A 26,268-nucleotide genomic window follows, 5' to 3' on the forward strand; every position below is an offset into this window, starting at 1 on the left:
TGGGGTTTGATATTTGATCTTATCCTGGCAAGTCAGAGTTTTGTTAAGGGGCAGTGAGCGTTGGGTGGTTTGGTTAGCGGAGTGAAATCAATGGGAAACGATCAACAAATGCAGAGATAGTTGTTTGAGAAATGTAAAACAAACAACACATTGTGAAAGCACTGTTTCTTTATTTGAATCAGCTCACCCTTTACAACGCATGGATACATCCTTGACAGATATTTATATTGTAAGGCACCCCAAGGTGTGCTTTGAGACAATGTTTGGAGAAAGAAAAAAACATGTCAAAATAGAGATACATGGGCCAATATGATATTGTGGTTATAAAATATAGAAGCCTGTCAAGACAGTCATTTGCAATAAATAATGGAGCAAATATGAGTTGTCACACTTCAAAAACAAGCTAAGGGGAGAATTTGGATCCAATGTCTAAAACAGAAACATAGTTCAAAACAAGTAAAGAGATGCATTTTACAACTAAAGTTTCACAAATGTAATTAAGCAATTTCACAAATGGTTGCACTTTTATTGTCATTACACAGTACAGGTACTATGTAATGAAATGGTTTCTCTGCATTTGACCCATCCTAGTGTTAGGAGCAGTGGGCTGCCATTATGAACGGCGCCCAGGGAGCAGTGTAGGGAACAGTGCCTTGCTCAGGGACACCTTGGTAGCACTTGGTCTTGCCTGGTGATCTTCCAGTTGCCAAGCAAAGTCCCTATGGACTTCGCCACCACCGCCCACATAAACACCCATGTCTCAAAGGAACAGTGTGAGTTACGTTCAGTGGACCCGAGTCATTTGCATTCAGTAGCCACATTACACAGATCCCTCTCATCGTCTTGGGATTCCAAAGCCAAGCAAAACAAGAAATAAGTGTGATTTTAAACACAATGTCTAAGAAGTCAATTAGTTGACTAGTTTTCTAACCCTAATGGAGTCTTTGGTCAAATAACTGTCAAACTGCGTGTTTGAAGCCAAGTTACTTTATTCAACTACAAGTGTTGTTTTTAGATCTTAAGTGAAAGCGTGTTGTTTTTTGTTAATTTTATTTGAGTACTGAATGACTTCAAAATCATAAAATACTGCATTAAACCACTTTTTATTCCGTGCAATGACATAAAACTGACAAATAAAAAACATTTGACAAACCTTGTGGAGCATATATATTGTATGCTTCAAATTGATCAATCTGAAATAAAATATTTGTTTTGATTATCTTTTAATACTAATATTATACATCATATTATCTGACATTCCTTTGATGTTTTAAAACTAAATACTTAATCTTACACCTTTTAGTTTTGAAATATACATTATTTAACCCATTTTGTTCATCAAAGTTGTTTATGGGATGATTATTAAAGGGGGCTTCTGGTGAAACTAAACAAAATGGCACTGCACATCCAAACAGTTATTTGAAATAAATAGAAAAATAAACTACACCATTTCTAACAATACTTACAATATTTATACAAAATATACCCCGACATACAAGGTATACAGATAGGCAACACATGATATGTACAGTATATGACATGCCATTAGTCACACAAAGCAGTCTACATTATATATTATTCTATACTGCATGGACAAATGTCTTTTTTTTTACAAAACAATTTTCACAAACTTACATTCTTATGTTAAAACAAAATAGATCCCTACATATAATGTACATCAATTGAAAATGTACTTTATCTTTACTCCTCACATGCAGATAAGGACAAAGTAGACTCCAACTACTGTATACGACTGTTGCATTTCCACAATATCAATCACTGACAATTAGTGTAGATACAATGTGATTACCATGAGGACCAAACACTTATCATCTCTTTTGTGTGCTCTAAACATCCAAGCAACAAAAAAAACTGTCAGCTCATATCAACATAATGATCACACATTTTAAACGATAATATCTGCATTGTTAACTGGAAGCCTTGTTATACGTAGGCCTACTAGCCAACACAGTACTGAGCACGGCTACTAAATGTAGCGTCAATTAAATGGGATAAAATCTACCACTAATCCTGGTAGTTTATCATGAGATACGTGCCAGCGATGTATTTAATCACAAAGTGATTTAGTACTCAACTCAAGATGCCATCTGATTAAGGGTAGACATGTTTGTATACTTAGTGCTAGCCTTCACATAAAGCTTCCATTGTTGTCTATTTCCATTTATCTCTCTGATTTGCATTTAATTCAAGTGTCCCTTCAAAGAAATCCTAACCTCAATGGAATTTCGATTGAATAAATAGAATAAAATAATAAAATAACTCGGGACAGATGGATGTTGATAAAATGAGGATATTTATAGTCTCCTCACTACATAAGCACTCATCTTGGTTTCATGTGACAGAAGCAAATGTAATGAGATTATTGTAACACATTTACTGGCTGTTTTCTGTGTAATAGACTAGACTTAATGAAGATAAATAGACGTCTACAGTATGAACAATGAATAGTGTAAGACTAGTAGTATGTTTAATTATCCAGAGTGTTTAATGAAGACTCAAGCACTGAATGTGATCCACTGATTGTATGAGCATATATGAGTATTTGCGGCCATTTTTCTCTTTAATAGAGAGGATGGAATGTGCACGTAAGGATCGAGAAACAGTGTCCCCATGAAAACCATGATTTCAATTCAAAACAATAAGTGACAAAAAGAATATCCTTCTATTCAGAAAGCAACTCTTTTACACAATTGAAATAAATATATTTTAACATATATATTATCACCTATTTATGTGCTCTCAGACATTAACTGATTTCATACATCCTGATAATTTCAAAGACACATATGTACAGAAACACTGTACCTCCCTGAAGAACCCCCTTCAAACTTTACTTAGGCAATGCACATTTGGGCCTTTGCTCTTTGATTTCTATATAATAAACAGCTGGACAGTTATGGGTCCAATAAATATATAACAGAAGTAGATTCACAATAGAAGAATACCAGGAAGTTGTTGTTGGTAGACATGTGAGCAAACAGAACTCCAGAGAATCCCCTCTGCTGATGGATGGAAACAAAGACCCTTAATGCAACTGTTCCTTTAGTTTGAGACCGCACATTTTCATCAAGGATGTCCCTCTATGGATAACCTTTGATCCACATCAATCAGTTTTCTGGGTGTGGATGCTCATTTCTCTTACGTCTTGTTTTGCAGATAACTGAAGAGTGCCTCTAGTCCTTTGGTTGAACACCACAGCTGCTTCAGCATCTGACACTCCTTCTCATTCACCTCCTCCAGGACTGACATGATAATGCTCCTCACCAGGCATTTGGATTCTTCTAAAACCTTAAAAACACACGTAAAAGTAGAAGTTTTGGTTGTATTCTAGTAAAAGCTTTGCCCTCTGCGTCATCTATATCAAGACTTACCACTGCATTACACGATGCCATTTCCTTCACACGTAGCATCACTTCTTGGTTAAATGTGGTTGGCCAGAAGACCTGCGACACCAGACCTCGACTGCATGCTTCTTGTGCCGTGAGTTTTCTTCCACAAAACAGCATCTCGTTGGCCTGCCATCAGGAAAAGCAAGGGTGGAAATACAATGATTTTCAATATATAATGCATTCCAAAATATTTTGGGAAAAAGGGGAAATTAGGTTGTTAAAACGAGGAAACAAATTAGCTGAAGTGGTATTTGCAATAAAGCCTCGATAGTGCTGGCACCCACCAGAGCTACACCCAGGATCTGGGGAAAGGTGTAAGAGGAGCATCCAGAGGGGGTGAGGTGAAGGGCGGCACACGGAGTTTGGAACCAGGCTCTCTCACTGGCCCACACCACATCACACAGGGGCAGGATCGAGGCCCCTAAGCCCAGGGCAGGCCCATTTATTGCTGCCACGATAGGTTTCTTGAAGTGGATGAAGGCCAACACAAACTCCCTAAAGGGGAGAAAAAACAATCAGTACAAACTATGTCAAGAGTTAGAAAAAGTCAGTGTTATAGAAGAAATATTGACTCTTACCTGACAGCCTCTGCGATGCGGCTGCTCTCTTTCCTGCGGTCAGTGGACAGGCGGCCTATCAGGTACGAGGGCTCCAGGCCGCTGCAGAAGACGGTCCCCACGGAGCTGAGCAGTAATAATTTACTGTCATCAGCAGCTGCATTACCAAGAGCTCGACACAATTCCTTCATGATCTGAAAAGAGATAGGAGGAATTGGCACTTCATTCTTAACTCATGTGACACATTGAGAAAGGTTGAGAAAAAAAAGGATGAAATATACTGTATTCAATCCTGAGACCAAGGGCTGACATCGACTCAGAAACACTTTTGGCAGACAGGCCTAAGAGTTAATGAGAAACACTGGGTGTGCAAGAATGCTTATTTCTAGTCCTACAACACTAACAGTTTATGGAAATTATTACAATATAGTGTTTAATTTGTTACAAAAACTATACAAAAAAGGATAATAAAGTAAATTGCTAGTTTCTAATTATGTAGATCAATAACGTTAATTCCATTGTTTTGCAAGTAACAATGTATTTTTAACCACAATATTCTATCTTCTTCTGATTTTATAAAACACAGATGGAAGTAAACTTTTAAAGAAGCCACATTCCACTGAAAATGGCATTAGTAAAACCATTTTACACAACAATGAAATACAGAACAATGGGATTTTAAGCAGAAAAAGCTAGACATAGTGCTAAGAAAATGTAATATCCTCACTGGAAAATAATTTTGGTAAAGTATCAGCATTAGTATGTAAAATAAATAAAACTAATCAAAATCAGATGTTGCTTTTAACTTGCTAGCTAGGCAAGACTTATAGCAATTTGAATCTTTAGAAAAGTTGTTGGCATGTTGTCGTGCAGATAAAGCCAAATACTAGAAAAAGATCTGATAAATAGAACAAAAACAAACAAATGATCAGTGTTCAGTTGATCAACTAACAGTAAAATCATGCTGTGCCGAAACAGGCTTCACTGCCAGGTAATATCGGAGGTGCATCGTTCAGCATCACAGAGACGTGTTTGGCCTTTGTCTCGTGTGAGGAAGAAGGGAGAGAGCCTCCATTGTCAGACAGCCGACCTGATAAGAAGTCGTTTGGAAACCCACACCACCACATCACTGACTGCAGTCAATCGGCCCATTCTATTGCTGCATTTGAATCAGATTATCACCCTCGACCCATATTAACCATTCAACCTCAAAGGGAATCTGATTCTCTGTCTCACCAAGCACATAATCTGTCCCCAGTTTTAGATATGATGTGTGTCTGTGACACACATAACGTTATTCTAGCAAGGTGAACTAAAGATCCTGATACGTAAAGCAGCGGCAGATGCTGGTTCCAGTCTGTGAAACAGAGAGGAAGAAGGGAGCTTCAAAGTGACATTTGTGGGCAGTGAGCAGATGCCTCTAGGACATTAATAGACAAACACAAATGGTTTCCACAATAAAGAAAGATGCAACAACAAGCTACAGTTCCTTAGAAATAACATTGTCATGCAGGGGTGAAAATAAGTCAATCAATCATATTTTCTATGTATTTTCAAATCTAGTATTTCTTGCAAGTTTCTTAATGCGTGTTGATATTGCAGGTAAAAGTATTTTTTTGCATTTTTCTGTAGGGCGTTCTTTTATAGCAGAAATAGCTGGACTTTTTCAGGGGGTACATCCAAAAACCACTCCTTCGTTCATAGGGTTGGGTATCATTTGAATTTCCACGATTCTGATTCCGATTCTACTTTTCGATTCCGGTTCTTAACGGTTCTCAATTCCGATTCTTTGAGGGGCAGGGTATAAAAATGATACATGCTTCTTCCACCAAAAAAATTACATTTATTCGAGAAACTTTTACACAGGTTAGTTTACAGTAATATTCACATTAATCAGTCTGTTTATATTCACTGCTATGTAACTGTAACCTGAGAACCACTGAACAGTGCAACTTTTAAAGGAAATCCCCCCCCCCCCCATTTAAAAACTATAAGTTACTTACGTAACCCCAGTCTCAGAGTAACATGAAGTGAGATGGATGGAAATGGATGCGCCTCATCGCGGAGCAAACAGAAGCATCAATCTCATTACGCCAATCCTGATTGGCTGGTGATCTTTGACGTCAACGTCAGGGGAAATCACCCCCTATAAGTAGCCTGCGCCACGACGCATGCGTAATTCAAAATAAGCACCTCTTCTCGCTTCACCATAGCAAGGAGGGCCGTCTGGTGAGACATCTCACTTCATGATTCTCTGAGCCCTGGGGTTACGTAAGTAACCTATAGTTCTCATTCATAACACTCCGTTCGATGTCTCACTATGGGAAATTGTAGCTCCCGTATTGCCAGACGAGCTTATCTCGAAAATCACCAAACCAACCAGAACTTAACGGGTAGAGCTCTGACTCAACCAGGTGCCCAGCACTGCTTGAGTCACACTGGGAGCAGAACGCCCAGCCTGTTAAGAGGCGGACAAAAGTGAGTGGCGAGGACCAGCTCGCCGCTGCACCAATGTCTTGGATGGGAGGCATCCTGGATGTGTTTGTTGAAACAGATCACCTTGTATTGTGTTTGTTTCCGTGCAGCAATAATACGACAGCTGTTTTGTAAATCCTAGTGGTTTGTGCCAACTGAATGTAAACGTAGCTACTAATACCACATCCTGTGTCCAGTCTCTAGTGATGATGGTGTATCTGTAGGAACATTTTTGAAATATCCAATTCTCAAATAAAACTTGATGTTAACAAAAGATTGATGCTTGATTATTATCTCAATGTTTTTACGCTTCCTCTGAATGTCCTCTGTTTGTATATGTGGAGTTACATTTGGCATTAGATGAAAACTAGAGTGAAACAAAGAAACTACCTACATTATGTTCAGTGTGGTCTTCAAGGATTCTTAACATCCAAAAAAACACATCTATTGTGTCATTATTTAAATCTTAAAATAAATAAACGCATTGTTGGAGTTTTAAAGAATTCCTTTTTAATTGAGAAAAAATACTAAAAAGGTAAATAAAACATTAAACATAATGACAAAATAACAACCTGAAAGATATGTATTCTATCTACACATTTCGTAATTATCTAATCTAGTGGCCTTATAAAAGTGTTGGCTAAAGTAACGCAGAATATATATATTTTTTTAATTGTAAATAATTAGAAACATTATTTATGTGCACAAGTACATAAATATAAAAAAGGTCCAAATGCGGGAATAAGTATAAACAGTGAATCTGTAAATAAATACATGCAAAAATATGAAAAAATAAATGAATAGGGAAAGTAAATGAGATATACTGACAAACAAATAGCTACAGATCAAGAAATAAAAATTAGTACATAAATGTGTCATAAATTAGTATTAATTTCTATTGTATTTCACTGTTCCTATTATTAATATTATTATTTCTTTCTTTTAAATCTATTTCCCGTGTCAGTTTTTGGACCCCACCATAGGACCCCACACATAACAAGCTGTCCCGAGTTCCTCCGGCTGCAGTTCCGCAGACGGCCGGTGTGTGGCAGCAGAGCGCTGGGAGCAGAGGGAGGTGAGTTGCGGTGAGTTGCCGTACAATATGACGGATATGACGGATGCGACGGAAATACACCCGAACACATCTGGTGACAACTGTCACTACCCGATCCGTCCCCCTGCCCGATCGGTACTGCGCATGTGCGAGATGGTCCGCCATATTGGACAAGTCCGGACGGCAACCCAAGATGGACACTTGATACAGTGGCTTTTAGCAAAAAGAATAACCGAGAGAGATGAGTTATTGTTATTACAATGTGACTTCGTGACACCGACACCAAGGTTGTCGGTGTCACTACCCGATTAACTTAGGAACCTTCCTAACCAAGTGAAATGACCCGGAAGTACGTCAGTGGCAGCCATGTTAAGTGCCGTTCCAATTCTCCAAATAAAAGGAAAGGAGGTTTCAAACTTCCTTTATAACCTCCTTTAGCTTAGGAACCACTGGACCTCCCTTGACGAAAGGAGAGGAGAAAATTCTGCCCCACAATGCATTGCAGCCGCAGCATTTGCCGTCACTCAACAGTCGGCCGTTCACGGAAACAACCGATTATGACCGAGAAATTATATCATGAACGTTACGGTGCTTATTAAGCATTTTAAAACGTATGTGGTAAGTTGCCAAAGTGCTTTGTTCTGAACGTTCATCAGTATTATAATCAAAAAGAGAAATATGAACATTAGTTTTTACTGAAATGATCAAATAAAGTCAACATTTCACAGTCTTTACTGAGCTGTGTGGGATTTGTTCAACTTTTAAAAGATGTTTGAATGGTGATATACACAGTGATAGATGTTAAGGACTAACGTTTATAATAAATACATTTGTATTGATTTTAAGATATTTTCATAGTTCATACAATCATACGTATTGGGACCATTTGTATTAATGTGGACTGGAGGGAGAGGGTGACGAGCATAAGTTTCACTTTCCTTTTTTATTTCAATTCCAACTTTGGTCATGAAGAATATGTTTCTCTGTTGTCCACGTTCATAAAGCATAACACAACAGCATCAGAGCACGGTGCAGAGTCTCTAGATGAGTCCCTCCTTCTTATATACATCCATGTTGTAGTCCGCTGTATAGAAAACTGTAGTTTCCATAGTTTCCCCACAGCAGCAGACGCACATTCATGACGTCCGCTGGCGCATCATAAACACATCCAATAGTGAAAGTGCATACGGATTCTCTAAAGTACCGCAGTCTCTTCTCCTAAGTCCTTTTTAATTATCCTATCCACTATCCCTTAACCCAGAGGTCAAGGAATAGGAGATAGAGTTATAATTTAGGAGCTGATTTTTGGATTATCGGAACGCAACCCAAGCCAAGCCCCCAGGAAGTGTGCCGGACTCAGATGAAAATATTCGTGCTGGCCAAACGGCGGTACTACACTCCGTTTGGTTGCCAGGCCCGGAAACACTTTTTCCCATTGACTTACATGGGGAAAGAGTGGTCTGTAAATCGTTGGATAATTTTTTTTAAACTAAATAAACTACCCAGTATGAACACTTGTATAGCCCTTATTAAAAACATTCCTTCCTCAAGTTGTAACAATGTGCTAATAACGTTATTCTGAGAGTTATTTCCCTCTGCATTATGAACGCGCATCTAACCCATGGGACCGCACTGCCCGGCACGTTCATGTTACGTGTCCCGACCAATCAGAGCACACTGTGCTCACAGGAAGGGTGGGGGCTGGAGCTATTGGAGCTACAACGAGCCGTTAAAGGCAGAGAGTGAAATTCAGTGAATACAATACACGTAGTTTACAAAGATGCTGTTTGAGAAACCAATGTGAGTTGCGTTTATCTTTACCCATGGATGCACAATAAGAACGGACCCATATCGTCTTACTGCCACCCCACGGAGCTGTAATAATGGATATATTGCACATGTTTGCTATAATTGATTATCACATGGGCTGTATGATTAAATCTTGTACCGTAAATGTTGTATTATATAAAGTTAATATTACTTATTATAAGTATATATATATATATATATATATATATACAGTGCAATCATTCTTTTATGCTAAATGAAGCTCTGTTGCTTGGATATCACTAGATCCTGTTACAGCGTAATATATAAGTACATAACGATTGATGTTCACATTAGCATAATGACTAGCTAGCCGCTAGCTGCTAACTGCCGCCTCGTTAATATCAAATCCATCATAATAACAAATCATTACCATGCTGTCATGAACGTGCGGTGATGTTACGTGTACGCAAATTGACGTGCTTGATTTGAACGAGCATTTTGGTTAAAGTTGCGCATGCGCTATGAGCGCACATAGGCCTACGGGTACTTCTCAGGCATGCCGGGTAATCTGTGACGTTTCGCTCTCTCAAAAATTGGGCCATTTTATCATCATGCGCTAATGAGCAACTCTCATAGCAATGAATGAGGCCCCGCCTCCCACGCTGTATCCAGTTCTTATTATACATCCATGACCGACACCCATAGAGTAGACGTATAAAGATTTATATATCTATGCCGACACCGGCCCTGGTCCCAGGTTACGCTGTAGGAAGTGTAGGTACTGTCACTACCCGATCTGCAGCTCTGCCTGATCTGCAGTGCGCATGTGCGAGATGGTCCGCCATATTGGAGAACTCCGGACGGCAACCCAAGAAGGACACTTGACACAGTGGCTTTTGGCAAAGCTGAAAAATAAAACTCGAGAGAGATGAGTTATTGTTATTACAACGTGACTTCACTATTATTTAACAACTCTTTTTATTGGGTTCTTTTATTTGGGGTTAAGTACATTGTCAGAATAAGTGAGAAATGAATTTAACTTCTGTTATACAGCCATATGCCATACATTTTTGCATACATTCACAGTAAATATTTATTCAGTATAATAGCTGTCTAACAGAAGTTAAATTAATTTCTCACTTATTCTGACAATGTACTTAACTCCAAATAAAATAACCCAATAAAAAGAGTTGTTAAATAATAGTGAAGTCACGTTGTAATAACAATAACTCATCTCTCTCTAGTTTTATTTTTCAGCGTTGCCAAAAGCCACTGTGTCAAGTGTCCTTCTTGGGTTGCCGTCCGGAGTTCTCCAATATGGCGGACCATCTCGCACATGCGCACTGCAGATCGGGCAGAGCTGCAGATCGGGTAGTGACAGGTACAACGCTACATTTCCCGCCCCGCCGCAGTCATACCGTAGGCTACGGAGAGCGGCGAGAAACATTTCCTCAGGCATCGAAAAGCGGAACCGAAATTCACATTTCTAAATGATGCCGTTGGAATCGAAATGTTGGAACCGGTTCCGAACCGGAAGAAAATTGACTAGGTTGTAATTTTATGGTTTCACTATAAAAAAAAGCGGTATACTGTAGTGCCGTGAAAAGGGAGTCGGAAGCGGTGTATTAAGAATGGAGTTCCAATCTTTATTATCCATTAATATCAGAGAGGTTAACACATGAACTGCTCTGCCTGACGAGCTAGCAGGAATGGCAGCTCAAGCTACAGGTGTTCCCACTAAAGGGTCTCTGTGGCAACACAATAAGCAAGGTGAATTATGGTCCCACATGGTGTCACTACAATACTTAATATTTCACTGATAAGTCCAAGATAATGTCAGATTCTCAATGTCAGTGTGCTGCCCGATATAAATATCACAACATTGGAATAGCAGTATAGCACAGACGCAGAAAGCTACTGTGTGTTGAGCGTGAAAGGTGACAGAAAGAGTTCCAGTAACATCTCTGAGGACTTTCTCACCTAAAGCTTTGGGTGCTAGGATAAAAATGTTCAGGATATTTTTGAAGATTTCCAAAAGCCATTCAGCAGGCATATACATCTGCAGACTCTCTTGTTCCTGTAGCTTCAAAGACTGGGCAACAGAGAGGAGCTATCAGATCTATTTGATAAGCCCACGACTTACGGGCTTACTGTCACACATGAAAGTACACACACATGTGCACACAGTTTAGGCCACTTCAGGGAACTACAGGCTGTCGTGCACAAGACACTATATCAAAGCCAGAACCCCCCTCTGGGGAATATCTGAGACACATCATTTAATCTGAGTGAAGGACAATCATCTTTTCTTAGATTTATGATATATGAGAGGTGGATGATTGTGACATGCTAAAGCAATGGACCTTTAAGGAATCTGTAAAAAGCAACATAAAAACATAATCTCAGTTCTCATTACTTGAACTTTTTTTCTAAATGTCAAAACTGTTAAAAAGTATTAATAGATCATTTCAGAAACGATTTGACATTTTAACAGATTAAAATCTAACTAGTGATATAACACCATGGTGAGTAAGACATGATATATTTAACAAATACTGTATGTTATAACATGTAGGAATAATCAATACATCAAAAATCCCAAATCCTAAATGTTGGGGAAAGCTCTGTATAAGCAAGCTACTGAATATTTCCAGGCACAATGTTGAGGGAGCAGCTTGTTGTTGATTGCAGTGTGGAAATGAGCAACCAGCCACAGGCTGCTGCTCTCCTGCAGGCAGCCAAATCTACAAGTGGATCATCACAAAGCATGAAGCCACTGCATCAGAGCAGAGAACCATCAGACCACATTTAGTGTCGCACACATTCATTATAAAGCGGTCACTTTTCAACCTCTTCATTGAAAAAGGCTCATATAAAGCATCACATTGTAACACTGGAACTCAAATGTCTACACACACTCTTAAATAGATATAGTGTTAGAACCAATGTTGATTTGAAAGGCTTACATAGAACCATTACACCCCTGTCCCTCACATGTGACAGATTACACCAAATCACAGCCAAACTCCTGAATTCATAATGCACAGTTTGTTCCACAACTACATGTCTGATTGACATAGAGTTAGCGAGTGATTGACACATTTCTGATGAGACTGTGATAAAACATGCCAAAAAAAAGCCAGGTTGTTGCTTTTGCACCCTAATTGCCAGCAGAGAATACTAATTTCATCAAGCACGAACATCTGTTTTCAGTCATCAAGAAAATAAACTGCCTGTTTAAACCAAATGATCTGACACTAATTGGACAAAACAGTTAAGTTATTGTCAACATTGCAAACTGTTATTTCTATGTAGAAAGTAGTGAAAAACATTGGAAATCTGGCCACCCCAAGGGTCTTCAGTTCTCTGGAAGATGCATTACATAATGCTTCCCTCTACGAACTTTCTGCATAAATAAAGTAGTTCAACTAATATTTGACTGCAAAATCAACAGATAGCGTAACACTGGGTTATATGTACCCCTAAGACTCTACTTGTAGAACTATTGTTTGCTCGGAGGTAGTTTTAGCAAAAATCTTTTTCAGTATCCAGGAGCTATTTCCTAACCTTTTTGAGCGTACATTTTTGTTTGTTTAGCAATGCCCTGAGTCTGATTCATGCAGCTAAGCATATTTTTGTTGTCAAATAAAACCACAGTTTTCTAAGTTGTTTTTTAAAATGCTCCCCTGGAGCCGTTTGGGAGTGTAGCATAGCTCTAGGGCTTCTCTACAGCAGTTAATGAGGACACTTTTCTCATTTAGAATTCCCAGACCTAGCCCATGGCAACTGGGGTACGATCAAAAAGTTACATCAATGAACGTAGCTCTTGATACATAGAAAAACAAAAACAAGGGCGAGATAAACATCCCAGTTCTTACCTCTGGTGTCAGAGCGTTGTTATCTGTAGTTTGGCTGGAGAGCAGGATGTGAGTGAAACCTTCCTCCTTCCTGACCACGATGTCTCGGAATCGACAGTTGCTCTCGTTCTGTCGCACGTTATACCTGAGCCGCTTGTCGAACACGTAGCCTTTATCCTCGGCCAGCTTCCGCTTTACTGAGCTATGTAGATGCATCTTGCCGTTGGCCAGAGGAGGGCCTGACACTGAGGAGGAAGGACAAAACAGGTCAATGTCTCTTCTTGGACGTGTGTAGCTTTTAGACAGTTAATCACAAACCACCAAAGAAACATTGTCTGAAATATGAATTTAAAATAAAATAAAAATGTATTGGATTTTTCAACCATGTTGTTGATTCAAATGTTATCCATTTCAATCGTTCGCTGTACTAGGAGTTAACTTTGATAAATATACAGGATACAGGTTTTAGAAGGAACATTTTGGGATAACGATTTAAAACACCAATCCACATTATTTATACTTCCACCAGGGGAAATTACCAGAGACTTTTCAAAGGATGTTGACAGAGTAGCTCCTAATTCTAAGAGATAAGCTTGGTATACAAATTATTTGTGGAGCTTGATTTTACTGGGTCTACAATATATTTGCATATCTGATGTTGAAAGGTTGTTGGTCTATGTGTGCAACGTTCCCTAAATAATTATGTATATGTGTCTTGTTGTTATGACATCATTCTGTATATTAACAAATATCAAATAGGTGGTGTGAAAGTTGAAAAAACAAGCATTAAACAAAAAAAAAAAATGGAGAACATGAAGTTTGCAATGTTCTATCATACAATCTGAACTTTGACTAGAATCAGATATATCGACATGCACTCAAAGCGTAGATTGAGGAATTATAGTTATTACATTTGTTGTAATATCTTTGTTATTTTGCATATTCCATTCGCTTTTGTCAGGACAATTTACTGACATCATTATAGATTTTTATGTAAGAACTCCTGCCACTCACTGACTTCTTGTGCCCTTGCTATCATCTATTTCTGTCATCACACAACATTTACTCTGCATGATATCAGAGCTTTCACAGTGGGATTCATTGAATTAGAATTTCTGTTGATTACATTAACATATCTGGCTTTTATAGAGCACACACACACTTTTTTCTGATTTGCTAAGTTTTTAAGGCCTTGACTTGAGAGAACTTGACTTTTTGAAGCAGTGCAATCTAGAGGACCATTGTGAATTAAAAAAATGTTTCACCTACAATGATAAAAAGGTTTTCTGTAAAAGCTGAGAAACAAATATCTCTCTCACTTTCATTACATGAGTAGATAAAAGAAAAAATAACCTTGACTAAAGTAAAATATGAGTCCTTTGTATAAGATTTAGAGATGCAGTAGTCATACGTCACTCAGGAGCACAAGCGCAATCTTCCAGAAAGTGGTGTGATGATTTTTTAAAACATTTTAAACACGTCAGTGATAAGGATGCTAATACAAAGCTGGATTTTTACCACAAACAACTGTCTGATATTAAAAAAGTCAGTGGAGACTTTAAAACGATCTAAAAGCCCTCTATGAGAGTCTCTGTTTTTAACCATGAAGGACTTCCATATGAATAATGCAGTGGAGCTGTAGACCCTGCCAGCACTTTACAAATCAGCAGATCTTGACCTTTGAATCACTGACACACAAACAGCAATCACAAATTAAAACAAAAAGAGTTTGCTACACAGAAACTACACATTTGGCATGTTTACATTTACAAGATTTCTAAGACTCAAACCTAACATTTGACAATTTAAATGATAGTTGAAAATGACAAATACACAGCGATTAGCCTGGAAACATGGGATTTCTAATGGCAGCAGTGATTCCAAACGGTTGTAGGACAAGAAGCTGTGGCTTTGGTTTTACTCACAGCCTCTAGACACATGATAACACTATGCTGAACAATTCTAGATAATTAAGACGTGCTGTCAGAAAGTGGTGCAGAGTGCTTCCGTTATGAAGCTCATTGTCACAGAGACGCCAGCATCACAATCATTATAATCTATTAACAATTGCAACATTTCTTTGCTGCTGGCCTCAAATCAGAGGCAACCTCTTTCAGCAGATTACTGGGTGGAGCTGAGGGTGCTGAATAGGGTGAGCGCATAGTCTTTCAAGGATTAGGAAATAAGGATCCATAACGGCTGCCAGACAGATATCTGTTAGGTTGGTAGCTTTAATGTTCTCACATAGAGATGACCCGGTCTCCCTATTGTGGGGCTTTGAAACATGAGAGAACAACTGACTGACTCCATATAGAAGTCCAATGGAATATTTTCTATTTTGAATTTTTCTTTCTTGTGTTTCTAATTGGCATAACCTCAAAAGTACACTAGCCAAAAGTGAAATACGTTGAATATTGGCAGGAGCTGGTCGATAACAGACAGCAAAACTGAGAGCACATACTGTACATACAGTGGGGCAAAAAAGTATTTAGTCAGCCACCAATTGTGCAAGTTCTCTCACTTAAAAAGGAGAGAGGCCTGTAATTTCCATCCTAGGTACACTTCAACTATGAGAGACAGAATGGGGGGGGGGGAAATAATCCAGGAAATCACATTGTAGGATTTTTAATGAATGAATTGGTAAATTCCTCGGTAAAATAAGTATTTGGTCACCTACAAACAAACAAGATGTCTGGCTCTCACAGACCTGTAACTTCTTCTTTAAGAGCCTCCTCTGTCCTCCACTTGTTAACTGTATTAATGGCACCTCTTTGAACTCGTTATCAGTATAAAAGACACCTGTCCACAACCTCAAACAGTCACACTCCAAACTCCACTATGGCCAAGACCAAAGAGCTGTCAAAGGACACCAGAAACAAAATTGTAGACCTGCACCAGGCTGGGAAGACTGAATCTGCAATAGGTAAGCAGCTTGGTGTGAAGAAATCAACTGTGGGAGCAATTATTAGAAAATAGAAGACATACAAGACCACTGATAATCTCCCTCGATCTGGGGCTCCACGCAAGATCTCACCCCGTGGGGTCAAAATTATCACAAGAACGGTGAGCAAAAATCCCAGAACCACACGGGGGAACCTAGTCAATGACCTGCAGAGAGCTGGGACCAAAGTAACAAAGGCTACCATCAGTAACACACTACGCCGCCAGGGACTCAAATCCTACAGTGCCAGACGTGTCCCCCTGCTTAAGCCAGTACATGTCCAGGCCCATCTGAAGTTTGCTAGAGAGCATTTAGATGATCCAGAAGAGGATTGGGAGAATGTCATATGGTCAGATGAAACCAAAATAGAACTTTTTGGTAAAAACTCAACTAGACGTGTTTGGAGGAGAAAGAATGCTGAGTTTCATCCAAAGAACACCATACGTACTGTGAAACATGGGGGTGGAAACATCATGCTTTGGGGCTGTTTTTCTGCAAAGGGACCAGGACGACTGATCCGTGTAAAGTAAAGAATTAATGGGGCCATGTATCGTGAGATTTTGAGTGACAACCTCCTTCCATCAGCAAGGGCATTGAAGATGAAACGTGGCTGGGTCTTTCAGCATGACAATGATCCCAAACACACCGCCCGGGCAACAAAAGAGTGGCTTCGTAAGAAGCATTTCAAGGTCCTGGAGTGGCCTAGCCAGTCTCCAGATCTCAACCCCATAGAAAATCTTTGGAGGGAGTTGAAAGTCTGTGTTGCCCAGCGACAGCCCCAAAACATCACTGCTCTAGAGGAGATCTGCTTGGAGGAATGGGCCAAAATACCAGCAACAGTGTGTGAAAACCTTGTGAAGACTTAAAGAAAATGTTTGACCTCTGTCATTGCCAACAAAGGGTTTATAACAAAGTATTGATGAACTTTTGTTATTGACCAAATACTTATTTTCCACCATAATTTGCAAATAAATTCTTTAAAAATCAGACAGTGATTTTCTGGATTTTTTTTCTCATTTTGTCTCTCATAGTTGAGGTATACCAAGGATGAAAATTACAGGCCTCTCATCTTTTTAAGTGGGAGAACTTGCACAATTGATGGCTGACTAAATACCTTTTTGCCCCACTGTATATGCACATATTCTGCATGTTCTTTATTTGAGAACAGACCAGTAAAAGGCCTGACCCCCATAACTAAGAACACAATATTTCTTTAACAGGTATTATGGATAGTGAGAATAGACAAACTCATTATTAATCCTGCCAATTACATTTGTATGTTACTGTTAAAATATGGTAAAAAAAAACAATCATTCTCATCTGGATTTTACGTTTACTTTTCGTAAACGTTTGTAATGATTACAGGCCCTGGACTGTGACCCAGGAGTGAATGTCAAAGGCGTTATCAGCTTCTCCTGTAGTAAAGGACCAGATTTAGGAGGAGCTTCAAAAGTTGTGTGTAAGTAGGTGTCACTACAGCAGAAATGTTTTCCTGCATCTATAAAACAGGATATGATAAGGAAAAACATTTTCGGTTAAAACTTCTATGCATGTCATTGACTGGTCTGTGAGTCCTATATCCACTAAATGTACAAATATAAACAGGATACATCTGCACGGCTTATATTAGCCATTGCTATTTTTAGCCAATCAAACATACTGTATATCAGTATGGTATGGACTTACATGTCTAACAGCTAATAGGCAGGAATACATGGCAGTACAGACAGGTAATGTCCACCCACACTCTCTTCTAATGCCAATTTTCCACTTGTGATAGACTACCTCATTTAGTCCTCTCTGTCATTTTGTATTACAAAAATATCCATACCAACTGCTGACACTCAACTCTTTTGTTTAGCTGTGACATTTAAAAAGGCAGACTGTCACTTTTAAAAAAGGAACACATATTCTCCCTCTTTAAAAATATCACACCTATCACACCCCTACATCTGTACACGCACAGATGTAGCTGCTATAGCTTTACTTGTTCTGATTGGACTCTTGGTGTCTGATGTGAGCTCATGCTGGCAAACTTTAGGTAGATATTGCTGTGTAACTGAGATTATCAAATCGATTTGCTTATTTAGCAATCGGCCACTGTTATTCTACGCACGAAAAGTTTATTATTATTATTCCGCCGACTTATTTTGGCCCTCTTCTCCTCCCGCATTGAACATCGCAGAAACTCCGTTCAAACATCAAAACGTTCAGCTCGGTCGGGAATCGATGGCTATTACTTTTCTCATTCATAACTTTTATAATTCCAGAGATACATCCCATAATACATCACATTTTCAACCATTGAAGTCAATGGAGAAATTCTTCAACTTCAACAAATCTTCATGCAACTTCAACTGCTAACTGTTCATTCATACTTTCATTCAGAAACCTCATTCTAACTTTAAAATGTTACACATCTTTCTGACATTATTCGTGCAAAACAACTTTTAAATCTGATTCTTACTTTTAGAGATATTAAACATTGTTTAGACCTTGTTTTAGAGGTTTTCTTCAGATTTTAACATTAACTAGAGTGCATGATGTCACAGCTAGAGGGTAGGAAATCTTGAAATTTGCCTTCATATCTTTTTTTAAAACTGCCATAATTCCCAAACCCTACATTCCTGAGACATAGGCTGAAGTCGAATAGTCCATTTAGCTTAGGAACCTTCCTAAAGGAGTGAAATGACCCGGAAGTCCCTCAGTGGCAGCCATGATAAGTGCCGTTCGAATTCTCTAGAATGATCAGAATGATAGGAAAGGAGGTTTCAAACTTCCTTTATAACCTCCTTTAGCTTAGGAACCTCTGGACTTCCCTAACCGACAGGAGAAGCGAAAATGCTGCCCCACAATGCCTTGCAGCCGCAGCATTTGCCGTCACTCAACAGTCGGCCGTTCACGGAAACAACCGATTATGACGGAGAAATTATATCATGAAAGTTACGGTGCTTATTAAGCATTTTAAAACATAGGTGGTTAGTTGCCAAAGTGCTTTGTTTTGAACGTTCATCAGTATTATAATCAAAAAGAGAAATATGAACGTTAGTTTTCACTGAAATTATCAAATAAAGTCAACATTTCAGTCTTTACTGAGCTGTGTGGGGTTTGTTCAACTTTTAAAATATGTTTGAATGGTGATATACACAGTGATAGATGTTAAGGACTAATGTTTATAATAAATACATTTGTATTGATTTTAAGATCTTTAGTTCATACAATCATACGTAGGCCTATTGGGATCATTTGTATTAATGTGGACCGGAGGGAGAGGGTGACGAGCATAAGTTTCACTTTCCTTTTTTATTTCAATTCCAACTCCAACTTTGGTCATGAAGAATATGTTTCTCTGTTGTCCACGTTCATAAAGCAAAGCAGCAGCATCAGAGCACGGTGCAGAGTCTCTAGATGAGTTTACAGGAGTCCCTCGTTCTTATTAAACATCCATGTTGTAGTCCGCTGTATAGAAAACTGTGGTTTCCATAGTTTCCCCACAGCAGCAGACGCACACAATGACGTCCGCTGGCGCATCATAAACACGTCGGATAGTGAAAGTGCATTCGGGTTCTCTAAAGTACCGTAGTCTCTTCTCCTAAGTCTTTGAATTCTCCTATCCACTATCCCTTAACCCCGTGACGTTTCACTCAGAGGTCAAGGAATAGACGATAGGGTTATAATTTAGGAGCTGATTTTTAAACTATTCGACTGCAGCCATAATCTTTCATGACAAACGTAGGAAAACATCTCGTAGCTTGAAAAATGACAAATAATTAAGAAAAACAATTCAACAAAATACCTCTTGAGGGCATGAAGTGACAAAAACGTTCAACATTCCTCCACTAAAGCCCATTGTAATTTCAGGCAGATATTTCCTCACGGTAGCAGCCGCACACCTTTAGTTAAACTGCCAACAAGGCCACATTATTAACCCGAAACTACACAAAGATTACACTTCAGATTCTCAACTTCCTTGACATATTTTGAAATTTCACAGATATCTGTTACGGTTCTTCCACAAAACGTTCACATGTAAGAGGTTCATCTCTCATTCAGAACAATGGAAACCGGTGATCTCTGCACACCTCATTAGCTCAAATATAAACACCTGTGTAATGGAACACGATGATGTCGTCAACTGACATGCAGCAGACTTCAACAGTCCAGCTGTGAAGACATCTTCGGGACAGTTTTGAGATTTCTTCAAATGCCGTTGCCATGGCAACACAATGCTCGCCTTGAAACACAGTTTTCTCATAACTTCAGTGAAAATACTCCAAACATCCCAGAACTTCACAGGTTTGATAATGATGCAGACATCAATGCATCTAAGCGTAGTATGGGGTGTCATCAAATGCCGTTGCCATGGCGAAAGACCACTCGCCATGAAACACGATGAGGCTGTAAGTCCAATCGACACGGTCCAATCGTCCCCCAATCTTCACTTGTATATCACCGGTCCATGCCTCAACAGCTCTACGCCAAATCTGAGATCTCACCATATGCCGTTTCCATGGAAACGCATCCCTCGCCATAAAACATGATGTCGCTATAACTCCTATGAAAATGTTCAAAAAGTGCTCAAACTTCACATGTTTGCTAACAGTCCAGCCGTGAAGACATCTATGGGACAGTTTTGAGATTTATTCAAATGTCGTTGCCATGGCAACACAATGCTCACATGAAACACGGCTTTCTCATAACTTCAGTGAACATACTCCAAACGCCCCAAAACTTCACAGGTTTGGTAACGATGCAGCCATCAACGCATCTAAGCGTATTATGGGGTGTCATCAAATGACGTTGCCATGGCGACAGACCACTCGCCATGAAACATGATGTCGCTGTAAGTCCAATCGACACGGTCCAATCGTCCCCCAATCTTCACTTGTATATCACCGGTCCATGCCTCAACAGCTCTACACCAAATCTGAGATCTCACCATATGCCGTTTCCATGGAAACGCATCCCTCGCCATAAAACATGAGGTCGCTATAACTCCTATGAACATTTTCAAAAAGTGCTCAAACTTCACATGTGTGCTAACTAGTGTTGTCACGATACCAACATTTTGGTTTCGATACCGATACCAAGTCAAGAATTGCGATTCCGATTCTTTTTCGATACTTTTCTTAAAAAAAGGGAAACGCGGAATATCGGCTTTAAAATTAGGAATAACAGATGATTTTAGCAGTCAGAACAACTAAAGCAGCAGTGTTACTAAGAACAGAAACGCCAAAGAGTCACATCTAATATAAATATATGTAAAAGCATTTATTTTAATTGTGTAGCAGTGAGTTTAACATTTTGGCAGCACTGTTGAGCATTTTGAAAATGTATTTTCATGTCTCTGTGCAAGGCTTAGTCTTTCTATCTTTATAGCCACTGGTGTAAAGTAACTAAATTCATAAACTCAAGTACTACTTGGGTACAATTTTGAGATACTTGTACTTTATTTAAGTATTTCAATGTTTCTTTTGCTACTTTGTACTTCTAATCCACTACAGTTCAGAAATAATGGTGTACTTTTCCTCCCCTACATGTATTTAATCCCTTTAGTTACTTCACAGATCTGGATGAATGATGTGAAATATAATCAAGTGTTAAATCAGACTTTAGTTCCACCTGGAGTACATCCACCAGCTACCCTGCAGTCTACAAAGCCATTCAGACTAGCTGCACCTTCACCAGCTTTGAGAACACTTTCATGATCGATCATTATAAAACATAACATATATATTATTCTGAAATGGACCAATCTGCACAATGACTACTTTTACTGTCGCTACTTTAATACTTTTACTAGAGGAACATTTTGAATGCAGTACTTTTACTGTAACAGAGTATTCTTACACTCTGGTGCTTCTAGTACAAGACCTGAGCACTTCTACTTTTATTGTCGCTACTTTAACTATATTTTGATGATAATACTTTTGTACTTTTATTTGAGGAACATTTTGATTGCAGGATTGTTCCTACATTCTGGTACTTCTACTTTAACTCAATTACAAGACCTGGGTACTTCTACTTTTACTCAAGTACAAGATATATACTTATACCACCGCCGTTTATAGCCTATGAAAACAACTAATATAAAACGAAGGCTAAAGCTAACGTTAGCAGATAGTGATGCTAGTTTGCTAGTTAAGTTTGCTCAACGATAATATTGTGACAGAAACACTTTTCAGTGCAGATCACGCTCTGCCGCTCCCACAGGGAGCTCTGCTCTGAACACCTGAACGGCCCGTTCACAGACTTCTGGCGTCTTTTTTGTCAACAAGCCGAGGCACAGCGGCAGTTGCACTCCCACTTGCAGCCATGCTTCTCATTTTCTCACATGCTCTGGCAGCTAGCGCGTGGCCGCGTGCACGAGAGAGGGGAGGGACTTAGAACGTGCTTGAGAGGAGCGGGACTGCAGGCACAGCTGCAGTGCAGGGAGTGGAAGCAGAGCGCTGAACACACAGCGCTGAACACACACGGCTCTTATTAAAACGGCGCTTTTTCACGGGAGTACTTTTCCCCGTCATTCTTAAAGTACCGATACTAATGAAACGGAAGAATCGTACCGTTTTTAACGGCAGGGTATCGCGGTACCTTTCACGTATCGGTACACCGTGCAACACTAGTGCTAACAGTCCAGCCGTGAAGAAATCTACGGGACAGTTTTGAGATTTCGTCAAATGCCGTTGCCACGGCAACACAATGCTCGCCATGAAACACAGTTGTCTCATAACTTCAGTGAAACTGCTCCAAACGCCCCAAAACTTCACAGGTTTGGTAACGAAGCAGCCATCAATGCATCGAAGCGTACTATGGGGTGTCATCAAATGCCGTTGGCATGGCGACAGATCATTCGCCATCAAGTTAGTTCAGAAGTTTGCAGTTCAAATATTCTGCTGCTTTTCCAAGCCTTTTTACTTTCTTTTCTTCTCTTCTCTCATCACACATTCAAGCCCCCAGTGTTCATGTATCATTTCAATCTAAATTCTTGACTTTCTTCTTACACATTACATTTCAGCATAGCAGTTTAGCGTCAGCTTTTCAGCATAAAGCATTCCCATTAGCAATTTATTCAGGAATTGCATTCTCTAGTTTTATGACTGTTCTCTACTTGTGCTATTGCTATTTTCATTTGAACATTTACCATTATCCTGTACTGTTATCGTACATTGAGGCTGAGGGGGCCAAGGTTCAGCAAAGGTTATTCTCAATTAACCTGTGATGTCTGTTAGTGGCTCTAAAACATAATGGATACAATAGTACAATAATTCCGGTTCACTTTTGCGCTCTTTAAATGCTACCATATTAGCCATCACATGACAATGTCAATATCTCTATTAAAGGTCTCAGATATATACAAAATATGTCTCTGAAGTGTTTGGCTCAAAATACCAAACAGATCACCCAATGTAGCATCCCATAATCCCATCCCATAAGCCCCTCTGAGAAATATTTGGTTACCTTGGTTGGTTATTGGCTAATGGTTACACAAGCCAAATAATCGTTATGACATCATAAAGGGGCCAAAATCTGATCAGCTCATTTTCAGAGAGGTTTTTCCGAGGTGAGCAAATCTTTTTTTCTGACATTTTCCGAACCTCTTTACACAGAGGGGACACATGTTTATGTATAAAAGACAGGAAAAAGTGGATTTTGCATAACAGGTGACCTTTAACATCTTACTTAGCTCAGTGGTGAACTGTTGTCCAGTGGTTTCCATGGCTCCTAGTTCTCTTTCCGCTCTGTCCAAAGGGAGTCTATGTGGCCTTGCTGCTGTCCTGTACATGAGAGGGTCCATGTCTCCATTCTGCAGTCCGTTATGAGGGACCCTCATTGGAGGAACAAAGTGATGCCCTCCCGATGGAGGAGCCTTGTACGTCATGGCTTTTCTTATCCGATCCCCTAAGGCATGTTTCCCAGGTCCAACAGCCACCTTCTTCTGCTTCTGCGTGGGACCACCTGACCCTGAACTTCCCATCCCCAGAACAGCTCCTACTCTAACTCCAACAGCTGGGCCAAACGTCCTTTTTTTCTTTCGGGTCTCAGACCGAGCTCTGGAGTTTTCTGTAGCAGATGGCTGGCTGGTGATAAGGGGCTCCTGACGATTTTTTGGAACCTTGGGCCGTTTGTGTGAATGCAGTTTCAGGCTGTTGTACTGGTCAATAAATTCCTCGCAGTGCAGTAGGTGGTGCTCTGGCTCCCATGTGTCCTCCTTACTGCCATAACCTTTCCATCTTATCAGGTATTCCCACTTGCCCTTCTTGTTCCGCCTCTTGTCCACGATGCGCTCCACCTGAAGACAACATACAAAGAAATTAGGAAAGGTTTTATAGAATAAAACATGATGTCAACGATGACCAAAGTAATGTGACTATGTTTTTTGCCATAATCAAGTATTGCTGTAATTATGTTCAGTATGATTTTTAACTGTATTTTGAGCCATTGCTAGGGAGTGTAAAAATGCAAAAAATTATATATTGTGTGACATTTGTCGTGTTCAATATTAGGGCTTATTCTCTGAGATGAGCTACAAGCTGCTATCATCAATAATCCTTAAACATCAGCCTTTGGAGGCCAAACCAAACCCAGAAAAGCCTGTGTAATTTAGAATATATTAGATCAGCAAATGCTTATTTTGTTGAAGGTACTCTATTATGTGCATCTACGAAATAAATCCAGTCTAAAAAGGGACACTTTTCAGAAAATACACAAATTCTTATTCGATGAAACTACGTGAGTACGGTTCTGGTGTCTTTCTTTATCAGCATAGTAAGAGAACAACCTGAATGTAATAAAGGATGGCATATAACACCAACACATATACATTTGAATTAAAAAAGGAAGATGGTGCATAAGGCAATGACATATTCCATCATTTGCTAAAGGACTAACTATGACATGATTGGTCACAAGTTTGTAGACAATCACTCAACTAATCAGAGTGTGAATCATTGCTTTGCAATTCAACTTGATTGCATTCAACTCGATTTGCAAGTCAGAAGGTGCTGATAAGACTCTTCTGAGCAGTACAATAATTTCATATTAGCACATACATCCCTCTTTCACAGAGACAGGGTTTTGGCAGACTAAACTTGGAGTTTTAATGCCAGTGAAAAGGAGCAGGAAGTAAACTCAAATGTAATATTTTGTGACTCCTTTGGATGAAAGGTTTTGATATTATATACTCATTTACATCACCAAAGAGTATATAACACACAGGAAACAGACAAAATCACACATCAAATCACATAAAAACAGCCTTACCCCACACAAACATAGACTGTCAGCACCACCTATTCTCAAAATATGCAAGTCCAAACCTGCACCATTGATGACACAATACAGGTTTTGGTTGAATATCTATGCGTAATGTTCTTTATCACTGCCTGACATCAGGGTACATTTATGCTGACAAACACATGATGTGCAATATACAAATCACAAGCATCCTCAGGCATCTTCTGATTTTAGTGTCTAATAGCCAACAGTTACTCTAAAACAGGGATCACCAACTACATTTGTCCAAGGGCAGACACTTTCGGGGGTCAGCGATTTTTATATATAGCCCTGTCTTAACGGAGCCTCGTAGCGGGGGCTACTGCGGAGCTCATAAAGCAGACTCTTCACGTTAACGAAGGATCACTTCTTCGTCAGGGCAGGGAAGGCTACTGTCCCGCAGCTGCTGCCTCTCTGTTGGACTCTGTTGGGGGGGGGGGGGGGGCATAAAGTAGAGATGGGTGAGTCCTGATTCATCCGCTGGTCGTGACGAGTCTCCCCTCTCGATTAACCCGAGTCCTTTGAGTCCTTTGAGAAGTTATCGTTTGGCTCAGGGGACGCGGATCAGTGCAACTTCCTGCAGACTCGTGCGGACTCAGAGCCGTAACCGTAGCAGATCCAGAGATCCAGGCAGACTCATCATGGACGAGTCAACAGCAGACTCAGATTCGCAAATCCTGACTCACTGAATCATGGGAACTTCCTTCACTTCCTGCAGACTTGTGGGGACTCAGAGCCGTAACCGTATAGCAGATCCAGAGATCCAGACTCGTCATGCACGAGCATAGCCACGGAGACTGGGAAGTCATTTTACTTAGGGGGTGCGGACAAAAGTGGGGAGAGATTTCAACAACAGTACATTTAAGTTTTTCAAATGTACACCATTTGCAGCACCGCATCCAGCACCCCTACTTCCCGCGGCTATTGTGCA

The 26,268-nt window shown here is 39.7% G+C and overlaps 1 protein-coding gene across 2 annotated transcripts in view; it reads right to left on the reverse strand.

Moving 5' to 3' along the window:
- The window catches only part of LOC117440892 (chromodomain Y-like protein 2), a 61,684-nt gene that overhangs the window by 14,952 nt on the left and 20,464 nt on the right, over nt 1-26,268 (reverse strand). Inside the window, exons 2-8 of one of the 2 annotated variants that reach the window (XM_034077111.2) lie at nt 23,745-24,354; nt 13,145-13,368; nt 3,989-4,161; nt 3,695-3,905; nt 3,393-3,536; nt 3,164-3,309; nt 151-3,023 (exon numbers count right to left, since the gene is read on the reverse strand). In XM_034077111.2, coding sequence (XP_033933002.1) covers nt 2,852-3,023; nt 3,164-3,309; nt 3,393-3,536; nt 3,695-3,905; nt 3,989-4,161; nt 13,145-13,368; nt 23,745-24,354 — 1,680 coding nt within the window. In that variant the 3' untranslated portion in view covers nt 151-2,851. Of the gene's footprint in view, nt 1-150; nt 3,024-3,163; nt 3,310-3,392; nt 3,537-3,694; nt 3,906-3,988; nt 4,162-13,144; nt 13,369-23,744; nt 24,355-26,268 lie in introns of those variants that run through there. The other variant, XM_034077119.2, reaches the window with a different exon arrangement.

Source organism: Pseudochaenichthys georgianus, chromosome 3 (assembly GCF_902827115.2).
Source record: "Pseudochaenichthys georgianus chromosome 3, fPseGeo1.2, whole genome shotgun sequence".
Taxonomy (NCBI): domain Eukaryota; kingdom Metazoa; phylum Chordata; class Actinopteri; order Perciformes; family Channichthyidae; genus Pseudochaenichthys; species Pseudochaenichthys georgianus.